Here is a 19,812-nt window from a genome sequence, read left to right on the forward strand (position 1 = left end):
TTGCCCCAGTCAGGCCTCGATACCACCACTCACTTCCCCTCCCAACAACCCCCCCCTCCACTGCCCCTAACCCCAGGAAGTCTTAGACCAATAGGCCCAGGCCCCACCCTCAGCCAGTCTTGCACCAATCAGGCCTCGACACTGCCACTCATTCCCCCCCCTTCCCCGCAACTCCCCCTCCACCTCCCCCAACCCCAAAAAGTCTTATAGCAACAGGCTCAGACTGCACTCCCTACACTTCCACGGCCAGCCAGTCTTGCACCAATCAGGTCTCAACACCTCCACTCGCCGCGCCCACCCTCCCGCCTGCACCTCCCCCAACCCCACGAGGTCTTAGAGCCAACAGGCTCAGACCCCGCCCCCAACACTTCCGTGGCCAGCCAGTCTTGCACCAATCTCTGCACCTCCACTCACCACCTCCACCCGCCTCTATCTCCCCCAACCCCAGAAAGTCTTAGACCAAGGGGCCCAGACTCCGCCCCCAGCCAGTCTTGCACCAATCAGGCCTCGAAAACGCCACTCACCACCACCACCCCCCCTTCACTCCTCCTCCTCCCTCTCAATCCCAGAGGTTTTACACCAACAGGCCCAGACCTCCTCCCAGCTCAGCCCCCCAGCCGGCCTGCCCGCAACCAGGCATACGCCAATCCAGCTTCAAAACCTCCACTCACCAGGCCCTTACAAAACCTTCTCACTGCAGCTAGCGAATCAGACACCCCACTCTGCACCCCCCACTCCCCGCACGCACTCCTACCCACCCTCCATTTGCCCACATTTCCACCCTCATTCCCACCTCAATTCGCCCGCCAGCCTTCCGGGATCAGGCATCTAACATCCCCACGCCCTCACCAGCCCTCCACCTCCCCTTACGCTGCAATCTCAGCCAGTTCTTCCACTGCTCAGGCCTAGGCGACCCCCACCTACAACCGTACACCACCTCCCCCAAGCCCCTTCTCCCTCATGCCCCCAATCGGATCTCCACAACCCCCCTTCCTCATCTTCACTTCAGTGGAGTTAATATCGCTAAGAAAAAATTAAAATAGCTTCCTCTAAAAGCCTTTTTTAAAAGTAGAAGTCGGCAAAATATTCTGCCATAATCTCAGTCCCAAGGTTCATAGTCAGTCAGGGCATGTGGCGGTCTTGATTTTAATTAAGCCCGCTCAACTAGGGTGAGCTTCAAGACTATTCCCGCTTCAGTAACCACTTAAGCCCCACCAGCCGCCTACCTGCTCCGGGCGCCTCTAGCGTGGCGGATCGTCGCTCACCTCCAGCTGGTGGTTGATGCCGAGGGAGCTCCTGAGCAACTGCGAGGGGACGCCAGGCGCGAGACCTTTTATAGATCTCGGGCTCAATGCGGGGGGGGGGATAGGAACTGACGTGTTCTCGTTCTCCCTGTACCCACCTATCACAGTGTGGTGTGTGGTGACGGGGCAAATTTAAACTTCGCGCCTAGGAACTCAAATTTGGCGCCCAGCCGCAGTGCTTCCGGAGTCAGGTCTATCACTTCCACGGGTGTTGCTTATTTTGTCACAGAAAGCGCTATCTCGCGCCGAGCTCTAGTCCCCGAGCCGGCTTCTGTAGTTTGCCGATCCCTTAATTAACTTTGGGGTGACATGGAAGAACTGGGCTGAATCTTCCCCAAAGCTTCATCTTTGTGCGAATGTGGATAAAGCAAGCCCCGTTCCTTGCCGAAATCGCCCAAACCTCTAAGCCTGTTTGCCTGCCCCCCCCCACTACTGTGAGCCTAGGGGGTATAGGGGAAGGCCACCTAGACCCCTAGATAAGAACAAGGCACCAATCCAACAGCACCTGGCAACACTTGCTTCCATAACAATTGCTTCCAGAACCCTCCAGACCCTGGAGATAGAGGGGTTGGTTACGCGAAGCTTTTTGGCACTCGCTCCGAACACACCAAGAAAAACAAACCGGGGGGCGCCTGGGTGGCTCAGTGGGCTAAAGCCTCTGCCTTCGGCTCAGGTCATGATCCCAGCGTCCTGGTCCTGGGATCAAGCCCCAAATCGGACTCTCTGCTCAGCAGGGAGCCTGCTCCCCGCCCCCCACCGGCCGGCCTCTCTGCCTACTTGTGATCTGTCAAATAAATAAATAAAATCTTAAAAAAAAAAAAAGAAAGAAAGAAAGAAAGAAGGAAAGAAAAACAAACCAGGAAGTAAATGCTTTCTAGACGATGTTTCTCCGGCAGACGCCCGTTAAGTTTCATAATTTAAGCATGTGCCCAAACGGAACACCAAACCTCCGTGCATGTAGAGATATTAATAATATTGCGTTTATTTCATGCTAGGCACTGTTCCAAGTGTTTTATATGTATTTAATCTTTAAAACACCTCAGAAAGTAGGCAATGTTAGCACTCATTTTATAGAGATCACACGGCTACAAAGTGCCAGCGCTGGGATTCGAACTTCAGCGATGGGAGCTCCAGCCCTGCATTATAGAGATTACTCAAAAATAAAATCTTAAGGGATGCCTGGCTGGCTCAGTCAGCTAGGCGTCTGCCTTCCGGTCAGGTCCCGTTCTCAGAGTCCTGGGATTGAGCCTCTCCACCCGCCCCCCCAACCCTCATGGCTCCGGGCTGAGCATGGAGCCTGCTTCTCTCTCTTCCTCTGCCCCTCCCCTCTGCTTGTGCATTCTCCCTAACAAAATCTTTAAATAAAATCTTTTAAAAAATCTAAACTCTTAAGCACCAAACTGCCTATATACATAAAGGTACTTTCTGAATGAGTCGGGAATTGGATAAGAGGAGCTTATCATTATTCTAACCCTATCTGTACAACAAACTTGGAAGTTTACCTCTACAAGCCCCTTCTATAAAAATGGGAGCTACGGAACTGTGCCTCAGAGGTTTGGGCAAAGAACCTGAACGTTAGTTGTCATTAATATTAAGAGGCATGTGCTTCAGGTAAAAAGGGTTAGGACTGGAATTAAATCTTGTTACCCAAGCTTATTCCAGATCCACAAGCAACTTCTACAGACTTTGGGCAGGAGGAGCTGAAGTGGACTGAAAAGGACAGAAAGAGGGGCGGGGTGAGAACCTTTGAATAGGATGCCTGACACCTTTCTTCCCCACCACCTTTTAGGAAACAAACACCCATCTACATCAGGACTTTGAGGGTCAAAACCCACAGAGCTTGGGAGGTAAATTAGCTGAAAAAAAATTTTTTTTTGTAATGTAAAGCTCTATGCCCCACATGGGGCTTGAAACCACAGTCCCGAGATCGAGTCGCATGACCTATCAACTGAGCCAGCCTAGCACCCCAGAAATATTATTGAAATTTTTTCTCTTTTATTATCTCTGAGAAAACAGAACTAAACAGTCTGTTCTGGTCCCTGCTACTCTGATATCCTCCCTCATACCTGTGGCAGAGTTCAACCACCACAAAGAACACGACTAGTTCACGCGAAGAGTAAGACTACAGCAGTAGCCGAAGCAAGAGCAGTCACAGTCATTACGTAAGCCAAACAAAAACCACCATGAATGGGTGTGCTGGGAGTCACAGGCTTTGTCTTCCTCTAACGGATCCCAAGCCCACCCCTCTTCCACACCTGGCTGAGAAAACAAAATAATTTTTAAGATCACAGCTCCACTAGGGAAATATGGTCCTCCAGTTGTTTGGAGATGTTCCAATAGGAGTTTCATCACTGGGTGACCCTGTTTTTCTGTCCAACACTCAATCTCACAGAATACAAAATACATCAGCCATATTAAGGGCAAATCATTCATTTATTGTTTAAAGATCGCAAGACAACATCTGGATTTCTGTAGCACAATTTAAATGTTTTACTTTTCTGATAAAGCAGAGTATAATAGAAAAAACAATTAGTTTCCAGTGATATATCTATAGCTCTATTCAGAATTAAGTCTTCCACAGACATGTTACCTGGAAACAAAAGCCTATTACAATAAGCAAAGCTTCAACCAGAGCGGCTACTTTTCGTGCCAGGAAAAAAAAGTTCATCCCTATAGGAGGAATGATGTGCTATGTAAAATGGCTGTAAGGTCACAGCCTTGAGGGCACTGGAAGTATATTCTCCTATTCCACAGTAAGTAGTTTGGTGAATTTCAAACATCAGTTTATCTGCAACCATGCTGGCAACCTCTGACTGGTAGTTCCATCGGGTAAAAAATAAATTAAATCCCTATACTGATGTTTCTTGATTTACATTTTTAAAAGGTACACAGTTCATTTAACATGTAATTCTGGCAAGAATTACATTTGAGACTCCTTGCTCAGATTTTGGTTAACAGTAAGAATCTTTCAGAAATTCAAGTTCTTATTAATCAATAATTTGTCAGCTAGGATACATTCAGGCATCAGCTGCAACTACAGAATAGGTGCACTGCCTCAGCGCTTTGGAAAGACATTATAATCTAGAACACTACTAGCAGACAAAAAAATATCTGTTACTGGAGAGCATAAGTACAGTACAGCAACACAAAACATATATTCATATGTCGGCTTGTTTAAGCCTCAAGCCCTCGATCCTTTGTTGAAATTCAGTAATTGTATTCCTATGGGTTTTAATACCAAGAACTCAAGCTCCAGGAGGGCTAAAGTCTAATTTGTACTCCAAACCACGTAGCAAAGCCACTTGCTACTACTGAGGCTGATCCGTACAGACTTCAATACCAAGTCCAGAAGACAATTATTACATAATACCCGAGAAGGTCTGAAAAATAATTACTCATTTACATAGCTGGTCCTTCAGAGCATTTTACCTCTATCATGTTTTTTGATGAAAGTTATTTAATGTATCGAAGATAACTGTGACTTACTGATCAAATACGTGAATACTTATACTTACCTGGGATTTCATTTCTGCTGAAAGAAATAGGAAGAACAGGACTCACTTAAAAAAAAAAAAAAACTTGAGAAAGAAAGGTAAAAATCTTATCACACACTATCACTTTTGGAAGCAGCATAGAGGGGCAGTCAAAGGTAAAACACTGGTGAAATAGGTCAAAACTAAGCCCCCCAAAAATCTATATTATTATCATCAATGACAGTACCACAACTATGCCCTGCATAATTAATAATCACTCCTAAGAATTTTCATTTGGCACCAGATGATGTGTTTAAGAGAAACACTCTGGGATATTTAAAATCAGACTTCGTTTTGTTAGCTGAGTTATAGGAGAAACTTTAAAGGAGGGGAAGGGAAGGGAAGGAAATGGGAAACGGACCAGAAAAAAATTTGAGTCATCATCTAAACCAACAAAGCACTGATAGCTCCAAACATTAGGTCAGACACTAAAACGACTGATATAGGCTCAAGTGGTTTATAAAACCTATAAAAAAGACTACACCAGCAAAGTCCCCATTAATTTGAAGAGTTCAGAAACTAAAACAAGGAGCAACATTTTAGCTTAAAACCTTATCTCAAGAGAATCATATACACTTCACATGAATAAAAATACCTGAAACCAAACATTTTTTAAAAGCTCCAATACCCAAAGTATAAAGAAAAAAATTAATTCAGAAGACTCAATCAATCCATGGAATCACAAAACGGCTGGACAATCTGTATCTCCCCTCCACACTAACCATCCCATGGAAGACCAAGGGAGATCAGACCTTCCAGACCTATGCACCACCTGGTTGCTGCAAAATTCTGTGTAGATTCCTTGTGGAACAGCAGTTTCCCATCTTGTGTCTCTCCCTATCACGCAGGAAGCAAGTCTGGCTGTGCTATTCTATTATCGTTTGTCACCCATCTGCAACATGATACCGTACAGATAAGCAAAAGTACATTATCTAGTTCCCTTTCCCCAGAAGGTTGAGGCTCAGGTATACGGGCAATCTCCTGTGCATAGTCTTTATTTAGGCCGACTCAGTGACTTCCACAGGCTTAATCATGTGATCAGGTTTGTTGCCAGCTGCATAGTGCTCCCACATCTGTAGATAGAGCCGCTCTAGTTCCATTGTGTATTGTTTGGTGTTGAACAGAGGGCTAGATATTCTCTGCTTCCACACTTTGCCACGAATTTTCTTCAGGCTAGGCAATAAAACAAAAAAGAACCAAGCTTACAAATCAGAGCAGAAAAATTCAGAACCAGCCCTCACAAATTCCTAGTCACCTCTGTGGTAAAATACATGACTGTACTTCACACTGTGTTCTCTTCTGACTGGCCACGCTGACCTCAACGCTGAAAAAGGGAAGGATCACAGCTAACGCAATGCTAACATTTAGAATAATCAAGTTCGCCTCCACGTCCTCTGAAAATATTGTTTTTCCTAAAGAAGTATATCCACGAGATCCCATGCTTTCTCCATTTCAGCTCACTTCTACCTTTAAAAGAAAGAAATGGCAATCACACACGTCTATTCCCATGTACCAGTTAGAATGTACACTGCTTACCCTTTTCGTAAGAGATTTAGCAATGTGTGTGTCAAGAAACTTAAATGTTAACAACCCTCTGACCGATCAGTAACACTTTTACATCTATCCAAAAGAAAATGATCAGAGATATAGGCAAACCTGGCCATGCAAAGATGGTCACTGAAGCATCATTTACAATAGCTAAGCAATGAATGTGAGATGAAGTTTTCAGTTTATGAATATTTTAATGAAATAGGAAAAATACTCCAGGGGCTAAGAAATATACTATCTCTACTGCCATAATTTTCCACTTACACGTGAATTACTTATTTAGATATTAGCAAAAAGTGTTCCTAGTATCACAAAGACCATGGTTTTATTCAAAATAGGGAAAAGAAGCAATCAGTCCACTGGGAACAGACAGGTAAAGAATTCTCAATTCCTCTTCTGAATATGTAATTTGTGATGAGATTCTTCTTCTATGGAGAGAATTACTACCTCAGAGGGAGAAGCTGGAACACTCCTATGCATTTTTTTTTATATTTTATTTATTTATTCGACAGAGAGAGAGATCACAAGCAGGCAGAGAGAGAGGAGGAAGCAGGCTCCCCAGTGAGCAGAGCGCCCGATGCGGGGCTCGATCCCAGGAACCTGGGCTGAAGGCAGAGGCTTAACCCACTGAGTCACCCAGGCGCCCCACTCCTATGCATTTTTAAAAGCAATTAATAAAAAAGTTTTAAAGTTTTTGTGACAGAACTAGTAAAATGGCTATACATTACGTTGGCTTCAACCCAACCATGACTATATTAATGCTACCTTTCAAATAAATGTACTTCTGTGCTCTGTTTTTCTAAGTTCTGTAGGTCAACGGGAGAATGGTTGAACTGTGCTACATCCATACAGTGAAATACTACTCAGCAATTAAAAAAAAAATGAAGTACTGATATAGGCCAACATCAGGGATCAATCTCACAACATTATACTAGATGAAAAAAACCTACAGAGTGCATACTGTATGGTTTCATTTGTATATGGTTCTAGAAAGGCAAAACTAAGTTATGCGGAAAAAAATTCACGACAGTAGTAGTTGTCCTGAGGGTTGGTGTGAAGGACCAACTGAGAAGGAATGTGAAGGAACTTTCTGGAGTGATGATAATGTTTCCATACACTGTTACAGGTTTGGGTTACAAAGGTAGGTCTCAAAACTCAAAATTTAAGATTTATGCATTCCACTGTATATAAATTCTGCCTCCAAAAAGTATTAAACTCTAAGGCTGTCCATTCTTAAGTATACAGGAGTATGGAGGTCTGCAATGTACTTCAAAATGTATCATGTAAGGTGGATTGCTATATGGATAAATGAATAAATAGAGGAATAGATACGTGATAAAGCAAGGATAGTAAAGTGTTAGTGGTAAAATCTAGGCAGTAGGTACAGAAGTTTATTGTAAGACTGAAAATTTTTATAACAAAATGTTGGGGAAAAGTATCATATGAAATCAACTAAGCTCCAAAAAAATTTTTTAAATACACTAAAACTAAAACATTTACTGTAGTTTTCTCTAGAATGATGGACACAAACCTTAATTTTTTAATGACTGAGCTCAAAATTTTCAATCATTCTTCTTAAATATATGAGATATTCAATGGAGAAGATTTTGAAAATATAAATGCTTAACATCTTCTGAATGCTTACCAATAACTTTTGTTAAGTGCTTTACATGGAACACCTTTTTTTTAACCCTTACATCTCTGCAAGGTAGGTACTATCATGCATCCCCATTTTGCAGACAGAAAAAGCAAGGCACGTAGAGACTAACTTGCCCAAGGTCACAAAGCTTATAAGTGGGAGGGTGTGGATTCAAACCGCCAAGTGATCTCTCTAGAATATGCTACTTCTCAGAAAAACAAGAAGAAAAAAAAATTACCCAGAACTCCCAAAGAAAAGCCTCATTTAAGAGAGAAACACTACTTCATTGTAGGCTAAAGCACTGCTTATCTAAGCACCACCCCTCTAATTCCCACCCACTTAGGGCACTGAAGTTATGCTGGCACTTTCCCTTAGGCTACAGTGAAGATGTAGCACCCTAACAGGGTCAAAGGTCTGGCTGTTTTCCCTACGGCTCTTCAAATTTTGAGGAAGGGTTGTACCAATTTACTCACTGTCTGAAATGTATGAAAAGGCCAGCACCTGGATGCTCCCTCATCACTGGTATCATAGTAAAAATATTTATTTTCTGGCAAATAATGGCTATACTACAATGTTATTTTATATTTGCATTTCTACTACAGAGGTTGAAACTTTCTCTTATTAACCATTTGTATTTCTACTTGAATGAGTTGTCTGTTCATTTCCGTGTTTAGTTTCCTTTTAAGGAATTTAAGATACGAATGTTCTTTGGTCTTTATATAACCAGGCTACTATTATTTGACACAGAAACAAAGATTTTCTTTCCCTCTTTGCTTGCCTTTTTATTTTCTTGACTCACTTTTATTCACCCATTTACTCTTTACATAGTCACACCTATTGATCACTCCTTTTATGAAAGTTCAGAAGTTCTCTCATCTAGAGATCATACAACTAAATCACCTATTTCATATTATCCTTATTTTATGATTTCACTGTGTAACATCTATATTCTCTCTAAATTTTCCTTATCCATCTCCTTTACCATAAAATTTGTTCACGGAAAAGTTTACTTACTATTCTAGGTCAGTTCCCAGTTTCACAGCTATGTCTTCATATTCTTGTCTATTTTTAGCAATAAGCTCAAGACAACCTAAACAAGTGAGCTGGGAAGCTGCAACTCGAGAAGCAAGAGTCTCTCCTGCAAAAAAAAAAAAAGAAAAAGAAAAAGAGAACAGACTGCACATCTGAGGATGTAAACAGCACTCATTAATGTTGTTTGTTATGTACCCCATACAATGCAGATGAGGAGAATGGAACAGAGTGCTTATATTTGGAACAAAGCTCATTTTTTTATCATCTTGCCCTAAGTGCTGCTTCTAGTACACACAATTTCACCTAAAAAATGTTTCCCCTAAAGGAGGTTTTAAAAGGAACAAGGAAGATTCCAATGATTTATGGGCAACTCACCTGGCATAGTGACCATGGGTGTTCCTGCCCAGAGAACATCCATCCCTGTGGTGTGTCCATTACAAAGGGGAGTATCCAGGCAGACATCAGCCAGCTGGCCTCTCCTGACATGTTCCTCTTTAGGAGCAACAGGTGAAAAAATGATACGGTTTTGGGGAAGGCCCATGTTTTGCGCATACTGTTGAATATTAGGTTCTCCTACTGCTGGAAACCGCAACAGCCACAGCACACTATTGGGAACACGCTTTAGAATCTAAAATAGGGAAAATAAGAATAGGGATTTTTTTTTAAGATTTTATTTATTTATTTGACAGAGATCACAAGTAGGCAGAGAGGTAGGCAGGGAGAGAGTGGGGGAAGCAGGCTCCCCACTGAGCAGAGAGCCCGATGCGGGGCCCGATCCCAGGACCCTGCTATCATGACCTGAGCTGAAGGCAGAGGCTTTAACCCACTGAGCCACCCAGGCGCCCCAAGAATAGTTTTTTTTTTTTTTTTTTTTTTTTAAAGATTTTATTTATTTTTCAGCGACAGAGGGAGAGCGAGCGAGCACAGGCAGACAGAGGCAGAGGGAGAAGCAGGCTCCCCGCCGAGCAAGGAGCCCGATGTGGGACTCGATCCCAGGACGCTGGGATCATGACCTGAGCCGAAGGCAGCTGCTTAACCAACTGAGCCACCCAGGCGTCCCCCAAGAATAGTTTTTAATAGCAGTTCTGCCCTTCTCAAGAAAGGCTCTCATAGAGCTCTAATAATTCTACCAGTCTATTCTTGTCACCCAGATAGCAGCCTACTATGAACTTTGTCTTTCCCTCATAGATGAATTAGATCAACTGAATTACAGGTTCCTGTTGTGCTTAGCTGTCCCCAGAGTTCAAAGAAAGAGAAAACTGACGTAAGACACAAAACAAGTTACTAATTGGCAAAATCTGAGGCAGCTGTGTCCTGCGGGAATCATTACTGACAGTGGTTTTTGCTGATGAGCGAGAAATTTTCCATTTCAAATTTTAAATCCCCCAGCATGACACAACAAACAGGATGAGCTCACACTTGCCTGACTACGTGCCTAATCAAGATCAGGTGTCAGCAGACTTTCTGTAAAGGACAAGAGAACAAATATTTTTGGCTTTGCAACCACATGGACTCTGTCATAACTACTCAATTCTGTCCTTGTCACTGGAAAACAGCTACAGACAGTATGTAAACAAGCAGGCGTGACTGTGTGTATAAAAGTTACAGAAACAGGGGCGCCTGGGTGGCTCAGTGGGTTAAATCCTCTGCCTTCAGCTCAGGTCATGATCCCAGGGTCCTGGGATCGAGCCCCGCGTTGGGCTCTCTGCTCAGGGGGGGGAGTCAGCTTCCTCCTTTCTCTCTGCCTGCCTCTCTGCCTACTTATGATCTCTGTCAAATAAATAAAATCTTAAAAAAAAAAGTTACAGAAACAGGCAGTGTGTCGGATGTAGCCCATAGGCCGCAATTTGCCAATCCGGATTTAGACCTGCATCTATTCAACGTTACCGCACAAGTTTACTATCCCTTCCCTGAGAGGCATGAAAAGAGATGAATTTCAGAATCTGGGATACTTTAGATTTTTTTAAAAATAGTACATAAAAAATAGTATTATATAACACTCTCAGCAGCAACTCTCTGTAAACAAACACATTAGTACCTCTGCTTTGAGATGTACGAATATTCCTACTGAATGGAACATATAAAAGACCAAAAGACAACCTAACATCAGTTCAAGTAGTTTTGCTGCCAAATAAATTTGCCACTAACTTCTGAAAAAAGCTTTTGGTTTTTGGACCTTTTTGAACACTGGGAAGTAAAGGTTAAGGGACAGTAAGCCTGTATTCATCTACTTCTCTTCCACCCATACTTCTCCCTAAAAAAAAGAAAAAAAAATACAGAAAGAAAAACCCCACCCCAATATCAAAAAGAAAATGAACCAGCAATTATCTCTATTTCAACCCAGTGGAGTAAGAGCCAGTTATGGATAGTCAAGTTTAGAACTTTCAGAGGTACTGCTTATGTGAACTGGTCCGATGAACTGACCGAGAGGTAATGGCAAAAACCAATTCCTTCGTGATCACAACTCTACAATACTGGGAGACTGTCACACATGGCTGGATGTGGACATGATGCTTTTGCTATCAGTTTAAACCATGGGTTGGTAAACTATAACCTGTAAGCCAAATCTGGCATATTGTCTGTTTTGGTAAATAAAACTTAACTGGAACATATTTATACTCCTACATTTACATAATGTCTATGGTGCTTGCCTGCTCCAAATGGCAGAGTTAAGCAAATGCAACAGAATATGAACTGCAAAAAACAAAAATAATTACCATCTGGCCCTTTAAAACAAAGTTTGTTGATCCCTGGTTTTGAATACATAAGTTAAAAAGGTTCTTAACATGGTAATTATACACTGGAAGGAAAAATCAAGGAGCACCTGGGTGGCTCAGTCATTAAGCATCTGCCTTCCGCTCAGGTCATGATCCCAGGGTCCTGGGATTAAGTCCCGCATTGGGCTCCTTGCTCAGTGGGAAGCCTGCTGCTCTCTCTCCCACTCCCCCTACTTCTGTTCCCTCTCTAGCTGTGTCTCTCTCTCTGCCAAATAAATAAATAAAATAGAATAGGGCTGCTGGGTGGCTCAGTTGGTTGGGCAACTGCCTTCGACTCAGATCATGATCCTGGAGTCCCAGGATCAAGTCCCGCATCAGGCTCTCAGCTCTGTGGGGAATCTGCTTCGCCCTCTGACCTTCTCCCCTCTCATCTCTCTCTCAAATGGATAAATAAAACCTTAAAAAATAAAATAAAAATACTGTGTCAACTATACTAAAAAAAAATTTTTTTAATTAAAAAAAATAAAAAATGGCTGAAAAATCTACTCTTTTGTAGAAATGAGCACAACAGCTCCTGAATGGAAGTGGAGGGTAGCCTTAGCAACATGGTCTACATAATCTCTACCAGTCTCTAGACATGAATAATGAATCTACCCATACTCACATTTGCCCACATCTGCAAAGTAGAAGGGTCGATTTTGTATAACTGATTAAAATTACAGTACACAATGGCATCTTCTGGTAACCCATACTGAGAACGTGTGGTTACAATAATGGTACGAGGAACCTCTTCTCCAGTGGCAGCTTTATTGTTGATCTGGAACATGAAAAACAATACGTGTTTACATTTAAGGCCATTTATATTTAAAGCCAGCAGCATCTGGTATTTTTTAACTAATGAAGAATCCTTGGGGTGCCAGGTGGCTCAGCAGGTTGGGTATCTGACTCCTGGTTTTAGCTCAGGTCACGATCTCAGGGTTTTCAGACTCCGAGGCTAGCGGTGAGTCAGCTTGAGGATTTTCTCTCTCCTCACTCTGCCCCTCCCCCAACCTGTTCTCATACACACATGCACACCCTTTCTCAAATAAATAAAATCTTTAAAAAAAAGATAGTTATTTACTTGACTGACAGAGATTCCAAGTAGGCAGAGAGGTAGGCAGAGAGAGAGGAGGAAGCTGACTGCCCCCCTGAGCAGAGAGCCCAACGCGGGGCTCGATCCCAGGACCCTGGGATCATGACCTGAGCAGAAGGCAGAGGCTTTAACCCACTCAGCCACTCAGGCACCCCTCAAATAACTATCTTTAAAAAAAAAAAAGAAAGAAAGAAAGAAACCTTAAGATGCCAAATAGTATAACCATTAAAAGTTACGTCATTTGAACTATGAAAAAACATTCATGACATATTAAGTCAAAAAACGGAAAACGTTACAGTATTATCTTAATGGGGAGGGGGGGGGAACCACTCCACACCTTCAAACTTACGACTCAAGCCAGAAAGTTATTTTCAAAACCTTATTCCAACAGCAAGCTTTGCTTATTTTTTTTAGATTTTATTACACACACACACACACACACACACACACACACAGCTAGAGAGGGACCAGAAATAGAGGGAGAGAAGCAGGCTTCCCATGGAGCAGGGAGCCCAATGCAGGGCTCGATCCCAGCATCCCAGGATCATGACCTGAGCTGACGGCAGACACTTAATGACTGAGCCATCTAGGCACCCCTTCTGCTTATTTTTAATGAATGAAATGTCCTTTTCTAAATCACACCCACCCTTGAAGGCTAAACTTATTCCTCCAAACGATCTCTCCTGCATCTCCTCACACTGATGAACACTATTTTTAAGTATCTATGTATACAATTAATTACAGTCTTACCTTACAATTCCCACACATCTGGGAACTGCGTTAAACTGTTATATAACTATTCCAAGTATGCATGGACATTTCATACATTTGGGCATTGTGTTCTAAACTCAAAATTCTTTGTCCCTGTGCATTTCAAGAATTATACACATTTTTTTCTTAAGTCAAACATGTCTGTCCTATTTCAAATGGCAGTTAATCAGAGATTAAGAGAAAACACACCATCTTTTTAGCCCAATACACACTGTAAGTGACTATTATCAATTCCTTTGCCTTAACAGGAGCTAGCCTGAGAGAAAAGAGTTCATTTTGAGCACCTTTAGTATAAACTGTTACACCACTAAAACTTTTAACTCCTGAGAGATCCTTGCCTTATAATCTTGACAGAGCTACATACTCACTTACTCCAATATGCAATATATATTTACTGAACACATAGTACATTACTGTGATTAAGACATGGACCCTAAAGGAATTCAGTTCAACACAGAATACACAAACACAAGAATGATAACATGCTGTGCTGGATATAAAATACATCCCAGGTATTACAGAAGCAGAAAAGACAAGTAGCACAGAACAGGAAAGGTGAGATTAGCAGATTAGTGATAAGGACAGGAATGGATTCCTGGAGGAACTATCTGAACTAAAAACTCTTGAAAGGAAGGAAGACTTAACTAGGGAAAGAATGAGTAACAGAAGCAAGAAACTGTATGCAGTACAGATAATTATTCACTGTTGATAAGAAGAAAGCCACAGGCAAGGAGTAAGAAACATATTGTTAACCAAGTAGACCCTCATTAAGTGACCTACTGGCTGAATCCAAGAGACTTTTAAAATAAGACAAATTGAGGGGCACCTGGGTGGCCGAGTTGGTTAAGCGTCTACCTTCGGCTCAGGTCATGATCCCAGAGTCTTGGGATCGAGTCTTGCATCAGTCTCCCCGCTCAGCAGGGAGCCTGCTTTTCCCTCTCCTCCCTGCTTACGTTCTCTATCTCTGTCTCTCTCTCTCTCTCTCGAGTAAATAAAATCTTTAAAAAAATAAAATAATAAAATAAGACAAATCTATGTAAGATGCCAATTTCCACTGAACTCAATTCCTCAACTATGAAACAGGGATAATGATACTTACACCTCCTGGAGTTATTATGAGACTTAAAGGAGATAAAAGAATACCTGGTGGTACATATTATGCTCTATTCTCTCCTCACCTGGGTAGTTGCTAGTCCATTGCTAATACTGAACCCATTAATTGTTATCTGAATTTGCCCTCTGTTAATCATCTCGATAACTGCTTCCGCAATGGTATTCATAGGAATAACAGGCATATTAAGAGCTGTATTACTGCTGTCACCATTGTCTCCTCCATCAGGACACTTCATCTATAAGGGAAAAAATGACAAAATATATCATTAGGGATAAGATCCCAAATGCAGATAACTTCATTTCAATGACAATATTGACTAGGTTCTGACCTTGACAATTTTCACATCCGGCAGACTATCAAGAAATGCTTTGAGGTCGATGCCATTAAGAACAATCCGATTATCATAGATGTGACCATTGGACTTAAAATCGATGACTGCTTTTTTCTAATTAAAAAAAAAAAGGTTTGAGACAAATCTTTTAGGATGCATAGCGACAACAACAAAGAAATGACTACAGTTCTTCGCAACATCCACATAGCACTGTTTTTCTACCTACCTTCAAGTGAGGGAACATATTAGCGTGATCACCAATAAAGAAAGTATGGGGCATATAAGCCAGTTTCTCAGAATACTGCTCAGCAACTTCAGCTGGTGATGTTTCCTGATCAGTGATGATGTAGTCCATGAAAAGTGCACCACTAGTCCCAGGGTATCCCAGCCACATGGCCTAGAAGAAAAAAGAAACCAGGCCAGAACCTAAAAATTTTCATCAAAAGAGTTCAAAACCAAATAAACATACAAGGAGGGTTGACTTCTTTAGCCAAGAGGGATGACGTAGTATCTCAGACTACCTTTTGAAGTGTTAAACGTTTTTCCAATTTACAATACCAAACAACTGTTTGTATTCAACCACGAACTGCGTGTCTCTATACATGTGCCTGTGCATATTGTATTCAACACTCAAAATTCTTTATCCCTGTACATTTCAAGAACTATACTTTTTTTCTTAAGTCAAGCATGTCTGTTGTTTCAAATGCCAGGTAAGCGGGGGGTCGGGGGTAGCAGAAATCACTGTCTTTTTAGCTCAATAAACATTGTGAGCAATTACTATTTAGTTCCTTTACCTGAATAGGAGCAGGCCTGAGAGCAAAGAGTTCATTTCGAGCACCCTTGGTATAACCATTCATATTTACAAGGATGTGTATGCCATCCTGATGGATGCGATCAGCTGCTTTTCCATTGCATGGAATCTGTGGAATAAAAAAAAAAGAACTGTGTAATCTCAAACTAATTCAATTAGCTTTAATGGCAAATAGAATTCAGAGTCATAGGTGCAAAACACGGTAACACAAATTACATTAATGCAGCATAAAAATATGGCTAAGTGCCATTAAAATGGGCCCGAAACATTACAGAAACAGAATACGCAGGAAGCGGAGTTTACTCTATATTGAACCTATGAATAACAAGACTTCATAGAGGACTGGTGTTTGAAATGGGCCTTCAAAGATGAGTAAGAGTTTGAGGCAGTTGGACAGAACAGAATCTCAATAGAGAACAGAATGAATAAAGAACCAGAGTAAAGTGCATGGTAGATTTTGAAAATGCTGAGTAGATCACTTCTGTCTGGTATAAGGTATATATGAGGAAAAATGGCAGGTGAAAAATATTGGCAAACATGGCTGTGCTCAGACTTAGATTGTGAAGGCTGGGGTGCCCGGGTGGCTCAGTCAAGCGTCCAACTCTTGATTTTGGCTCAGGTCATGATCGTAGGTTCATGAGATGGATCCCTATGTCGGGCTCCACACTCAGCACGGAGTCTGCTTGAGATTCTCTCCCTCTGTCTCTCCCCATCCCAACTCGAGCCCTCTTTCTAAATAAATAAATTTAAAAAAAGAAAGACAGACTGTGAAGGCCCTGCTGAAGAGTTTAGACTCCACAGTCAATAAGCAGTGGGTCCCTGAATGTCTCAGACGTGGAGGACAGTATGCTTCTTGGTCAGAGTCTAAACACTATATCAGAAAGGGTTAAGTACACTCCCAAAGCAACAGCTACATTGCTAAAAATGTTGGTACACACTATTTACTAAATGACAAGGATCTCACAACCCTTCTGCTGGAACTTCAATGATTCATGTATCAATTACTAGATATACCAAACATTCATATCCCTTTTAGTCACCAAAGGGACCCACAGAACCTATAAAGAAAAACCTCTAGACCGAGCAAATTAATTCCTCCACAGGTTTCAATCTTAATTTTGTTCAAAGATTTTATTTACTGGGCGCCTGGGTGGCTTAGTGGGTTAAACCTCTGCCTTCGGCTCAGGTCATGATCTCAGGGTCCTGGGATCAAGTCCTGCATCAGGCTCTCTGCTCAGCGGGGAGCCTGCTTCCCCCACTCTCTCTGCCTGCCTCTCTGACTACTTGTGATCTCTCTGTCAAATAAATAAAATCTTTAAAAAAAGATTTTATTTACTTATTTCACATAAAGACAGATAGTACAAGCAGGGGGAGCAGCAGGCAGAGGGAGCAGATTCCCCCAAGCAGGGAGCCCGATGCAGGACTCGATCCCAGAACCCTGAGATCATGATCTGAGCCAAAGGCAGCCGCTTAACCAACTGAGCCACCCAGGTGCCCTCAATCTTAAATTTATCATAAAATTGATGCTCCTAAAAATAACAATAGAGCAAGTACAGAAATAAAGATAACCAAAGGCAAATGCCCACAAAAACAGATGAACCATGATGAATCCTAGAATTCCTCTATTTTCTTTAAATAACCTATTTATTCCTCTTCCAAGGCAGCATTTCCTGAAGAGTTCTATGTCCAAGCACAAATAGATCCCATTTTTATTTCATTTGCAACGTCAGCACAGTCCACACTGATTACAAATGTAAATGATCAGAGAAATAAGATCGCAGTAATTATCCATATGTAATGGCTGATGTTAAATACTGGTCATGAAAAATACAAGCTACACACCAATAGTTTCATTCACTATTTGTTTTAAATTAAAAGACTGAAGTGTAGGAGTTTCGCCTACCTGAGAGAGATCAATGAAATGATTGGCTTCTGCCATCACTTTCACTCTGAAGTTTGTGCCATCATCTGGGCTCAGGGCGTAACAGAATACCTGAAGGGCAGCACACAATGTATTTAAAAACCTCGGCTTAACAAGATACAGAAGAAACCACCGATATGTCCATCAAGAGATGAATGGATAAAGAATACACAGAGGGTGTTGGCATACACGCATGCATACATACAATGGAGCCATAGAAAAGAAGGAAATCTTGCCATTCACAACAACATGGATGGAACTAGAGAATATTATGCTAAGTGAAACATGTCAGACAGAAAAAGACAAGTACCATATGGTTTCACTTACATATGGAATTATAAAAAACAAATGACCAAACAAAAAATACACAGAAACAGACTCCTAAGTACAGAGAACAAAATGGTGGTTGCCAGAGGGAGGAGGTGAGGAGAATGGGTAAAATGGGTGACCGGGATTAAGACGTACAAACTCCATCCCTGTGACTTATTTTCTAACTGGAAAAGTACAGCATAGGGAAGTCAGTCAACATTTAATGACTTCATATGGTAACAGACAGTAACTACACTTACTGTGGTGAGCATTTCATAATGAACGAATGTGAATCACTATGTTGTACACCTGAAACTAATGTAATATTGCATGTCAACTGTATTTCAATTAAAAAATTAAAATTAAAATGTAAAACTAATCTTGGGTCAAATCTTTCAAAAAAGACACTGACTGACCTTAACACCTAATGGTGATGATAAAGCCAGAAATATTTTTTGTTGTTGTTGTTTTTTTAAATAAAACAAATAGTGTCTCTAGGGAAATACTAGTCTTACCTCAAATTTATCAGGATTGTGCATGCCTGGAATAGACTGCATAAGGTGAGAAGTAGGATGATTCCCAAAGTCAGAACTCACATATCCTACACGCAGCCGACCATCACTAAGCTTCAAATCTTTTGGATGTTCATATGGTGGCTTATGAAGGACATTAATCTACCAACAGAAACCAATGCCTGTTAGTACAGTTGAATCTATACATAAATCTTCATCTAGGAAAACTGATAAAAAATAAAACAAGCCTGCACTTTCCATCTGTTGGAAATGGTTTGCCCAGAATACTTAATTTAAGTCATACAGCCAATTCAATCCAATCTTAGCAGTTTATATAATATGCTTCATACTGTGACCTGTTCCTGAGGCCTAAGAAGTAGCTTGAGCAAATCTAAAACTTGGAGAAAGCTCGAGGCAGTGTGGACAGAGCATGACATACCCTGCATTTTAGAAAATTCTATAGGGAAGCATTTCTAAAACACAGAATTACATTTAGCACTCTAATCCATTCTGCTGAGCAAACGGTCATCTTTGATCAAGTGCTGCTCTAATTCTCAAAGCAAAGTATAAAATACCAAACTCTTTTATTAAACATTATGGCTTTCAAACACCAGCCCTCTACTGTTAGAATTCCACCCTAGGGGATGGAAGGGGTCATGATTGAGACATGGTATCTCTGGGGTATCTCGTTTCTCAGCGTGGGTTGTGTTCACCTTTTAAGTAAGTAACTCAAGAAACCACATACATATGACTGATTCACGTCATCTTCTGTATCTGTACTTTATTGTGAAACAGAAAGATTGAGACAAAACAATCCTACCTTATCCAAGCAAAGGTTTCCATGCCTCTCAGCAATAGCCTTCCTGAAGCCGTGAGAAAGAGGGTATAGCATACTATGATGAGGGTGCACAGAAGGCAACCTGTTCTTCTCTAGCTGGTCAGCCACAATACTGACCAACTTCTTCATTCGCTCATCATAGTCTGTCCAGTCACAGACAATCTAGAGGAGGCAAGAAGCAGTTACTACCCAGAGGCACCTGGCTGGCTCAGGTGATTGGGCATCTGCCTTTGGCTCAGGTTGTGATCCCAGGGTCCTGGGATGGAGCCCCATGTCAGTCTCCCTGATCAGTGGGGAGCC

General features: G+C 41.7%; 2 protein-coding genes across 5 annotated transcripts in view; both read right to left on the minus strand.

Annotated features, from left to right (window-relative positions):
• Positions 1–4,102, minus strand: part of GCNA (germ cell nuclear acidic peptidase) — a 25,618-nt gene extending 21,516 nt beyond the window's left edge. Inside the window, 3 exon segments of the mRNA XM_032848864.1 lie at positions 1,227–1,416; positions 1,418–1,518; positions 3,946–4,102. Coding sequence (XP_032704755.1) covers positions 1,227–1,416; positions 1,418–1,518; positions 3,946–4,102 — 448 coding nt within the window.
• OGT (O-linked N-acetylglucosamine (GlcNAc) transferase) overlaps positions 3,719–19,812 on the minus strand; it is a 35,479-nt gene continuing 19,385 nt past the window's right edge. For 2 of the 4 annotated variants that reach the window (XM_032848814.1, XM_032848816.1), the window contains 11 exons: positions 19,495–19,674; positions 18,678–18,836; positions 17,836–17,925; positions 15,916–16,041; positions 15,348–15,518; positions 15,119–15,235; positions 14,855–15,025; positions 12,438–12,590; positions 9,432–9,684; positions 9,039–9,162; positions 5,836–6,010 (listed from right to left, as the gene is read on the minus strand). In XM_032848814.1, coding sequence (XP_032704705.1) covers positions 5,836–6,010; positions 9,039–9,162; positions 9,432–9,684; positions 12,438–12,590; positions 14,855–15,025; positions 15,119–15,235; positions 15,348–15,518; positions 15,916–16,041; positions 17,836–17,925; positions 18,678–18,836; positions 19,495–19,674 — 1,719 coding nt within the window. Of the gene's footprint in view, positions 6,011–9,038; positions 9,163–9,431; positions 9,685–12,437; positions 12,591–14,854; positions 15,026–15,118; positions 15,236–15,347; positions 15,519–15,915; positions 16,042–17,835; positions 17,926–18,677; positions 18,837–19,494; positions 19,675–19,812 lie in introns of all 4 variants that reach the window. The other 2 variants (XM_032848813.1, XM_032848815.1) reach the window with 2 other exon arrangements.

The sequence above is a fragment of the Lontra canadensis genome, unplaced genomic scaffold (assembly GCF_010015895.1).
Source record: "Lontra canadensis isolate GAN:19392208 unplaced genomic scaffold, GSC_riverotter_1.0 scaffold210, whole genome shotgun sequence".
In the NCBI taxonomy this organism is placed as follows: domain Eukaryota; kingdom Metazoa; phylum Chordata; class Mammalia; order Carnivora; family Mustelidae; genus Lontra; species Lontra canadensis.